Source organism: Trachymyrmex septentrionalis, unplaced genomic scaffold (genome assembly GCF_001594115.1).
Source record: "Trachymyrmex septentrionalis isolate Tsep2-gDNA-1 unplaced genomic scaffold, Tsep1.0 scaffold15, whole genome shotgun sequence".
Classification (NCBI taxonomy): domain Eukaryota; kingdom Metazoa; phylum Arthropoda; class Insecta; order Hymenoptera; family Formicidae; genus Trachymyrmex; species Trachymyrmex septentrionalis.
This window is the reverse complement of record NW_017304653.1, coordinates 1051823-1054196: the sequence shown is the minus strand read 5'-3', so window position 1 is coordinate 1054196 and position 2374 is coordinate 1051823. Positions and strand designations below refer to the sequence as shown.

Here is a 2374-nt window from a genome sequence, read left to right as displayed (position 1 = left end):
TTATCTAAGATAAACGGCCAGTTGGCCAGTCATAACTCTTTTTTTTCTTTTTTACAAATTTATAGACACTGTCTTAACAGAGTGACTTAATATTGTAATTTATTATAACAAAATACACTACTCATAATAAAATTCAGCAAATTCCGGTAAAGAATCTGTACTGCAGGATGTTTTCCTTCAATCTTTTTTGTATCAATATCACTTCGCGTGTAATTACTTTTTCTTTTTCTTTTACCATTGTACATTTATATCACATATAATGTACATAATAGATAAAACGAATTTCAAAATAAATCATATAAATTGTAAAAGATTGTATATCAACATGTATAAAGATACATACTTTTTATAAAGACACAAATACAAGATCTCAAATACAAACAGGTAGCTAGCAATTCAACCTGTAAATATTCTGAGACATCTTTGAGTACTTTGTTATTTTTAAGTAATGAATTTATATATTTACCGAACATGCACGAAAATAGAAACGTATTAATAAAAAATTTCGACAAATCTTACAAATTATCCATTTTACGTTCAAAAAAAATAACATCAAATAGGTAGCTTAGTAATAAATTCATGAAAATGTAGGAAATTAACTAAAGAGAGAAACCAATTACGTATTAGAATAAAATCCAACATCTGAATGTAAGACAAATCGCCTTTTTTTCTCCCGTTTCCTCCCTTTATGAGGTGATAAAATGAATCGTTGTTCATTTTTTGTTTTCATTTTACTTTTATATTATTTCGGCCCTTGGTCACCATCCATTTTCAGATTATTATCATTTATAATTATTGTTGTCACATTAGTCTGAATTTGGCAAACGTTTACGACCATGTTTACAATAGTAATCTCGAAGTGTATGGACTAAAAACAATTGTAGATTACAATTTGGATAATTAATAGCCCAATCTCATTAGCTGCTCAGGTGCATTATTCTTCTATGGCACCAGGAATACGTTGACATCTTTCCTGGTTGAATCCACGCGTACCATCAGGTCCTCTTGGTTGCCTGACCACAGTTAATTTTGGACCTGAATCTTCCAGCGATGTAGTACGTAATCGACTTATTAATCGCTCGGGTCGTTGCTGGATTGTATCGCTGTAAGCAATAAAAATTTGTAAATAAAATTACACTGCCATTAGTATAAAAAAAATATATAAAATTAATTTACCTTAATCGAGTTACGTTGCATGCTGACGATTTGCCAGTGCGTTGATTAGTAACCAAAACGAATTCTACCTGATCTCCCGGCTGCAGCGTAACATGATCTCGAACTTCACTTACATGGAAGAATAATTTTCTGCCCTCATCGACTTCGTAAGCGAGAAAGCCGAAAGGACCTTTCATCGCGTCTACAGTAGCTCTTCTTTTTTTCCTGACAGCTACGATATTACAAGCATGACCTGCTGAATCGACCTGTAATTGTACAGGATCGCCAGCCTGCAATAGCTCCCGTTTGTTAGAAAGTCCCATGATTCCGAATTCATATTCTGGCGTCTCTTCATCTTCATTAATTGGATTAATCTTGATCAAACCAGCGTACTCGGCTTGCTCGGGATTTGCACTTCGCAGTGGTCGCACTACAGTACCGTCAAGTACCTCACTAACAGGTGTTGGCCTGGGAATACTTCCGCGAGATACCAGTTTAACATGATCAGCAGCTACACAACCTCCAGAACCTCTTCCATTGCTTGAACTACTAATTGTACATTCGATATCGGCTCCTAATTCCAATGTACTAGCGTCGCCTTCAAAATTACTGCGAATAAAATGTTATTTTATACACATATATATGTATGTATATATGTATGCATCGTTCGTAAAAATTAAAGTATATCTCTCACCTGTAGTGAAAAAATATTTCTCTATCATGATTTACTGTCTCAATAAAGCCAAACCCGTCTTTAAGGGCGGCAATAAAACCTTGACATACTTGTCCATTTGATTTTTTGTTAACATTTTGAATTTTTTCACCAGCGGCATTTACTAAAAATATGTCTTCAGCAACAAGTTCTTTATTTCGTTTCACTTGAACAATATTGAACATTACCTATAAAGTTAAATAAATATTTACAGCAAAACACATATAGAACAAGTGTTTTTAAAAAAAAAAGGGACTGATTTTATATAAACTTTATATTAATTCACCTTATCACCCAATTTTGGAATATGTTTAGGGTCGCAATCTTTGGAGAAGAAAATAATGCTTTTTTGCTGGCCATAATTAATGAGGCCAGGTTCCATCGAATTTGTGTCTTGTGCTACAGTGCCTAATATATCTTTCTCTATAATAGTTTGAAATGTTACAGTACCCATTGGCAAATGTTTCAGTCTAATAGCACTTTGTCGAGTATTAGAGAATGATGATG

The 2374-nt window shown here is 33.4% G+C and overlaps 1 protein-coding gene across 1 annotated transcript in view; it reads right to left on the bottom strand.

Moving 5' to 3' along the window:
- Positions 1-543: 543 nt before the first annotated feature.
- The window catches only part of LOC108745840 (cold shock domain-containing protein E1), a 4079-nt gene continuing 2248 nt past the window's right edge, over positions 544-2374 (bottom strand). Inside the window, exons 7-10 of the mRNA XM_018482235.1 lie at positions 2154-2374; positions 1850-2055; positions 1177-1764; positions 544-1103 (exon numbers count right to left, since the gene is read on the bottom strand). The exon at positions 2154-2374 is cut by the window's right edge and continues 7 nt beyond it. Coding sequence (XP_018337737.1) covers positions 935-1103; positions 1177-1764; positions 1850-2055; positions 2154-2374 — 1184 coding nt within the window. The 3' untranslated portion in view covers positions 544-934. The remainder of the gene's footprint in view (positions 1104-1176; positions 1765-1849; positions 2056-2153) is intronic.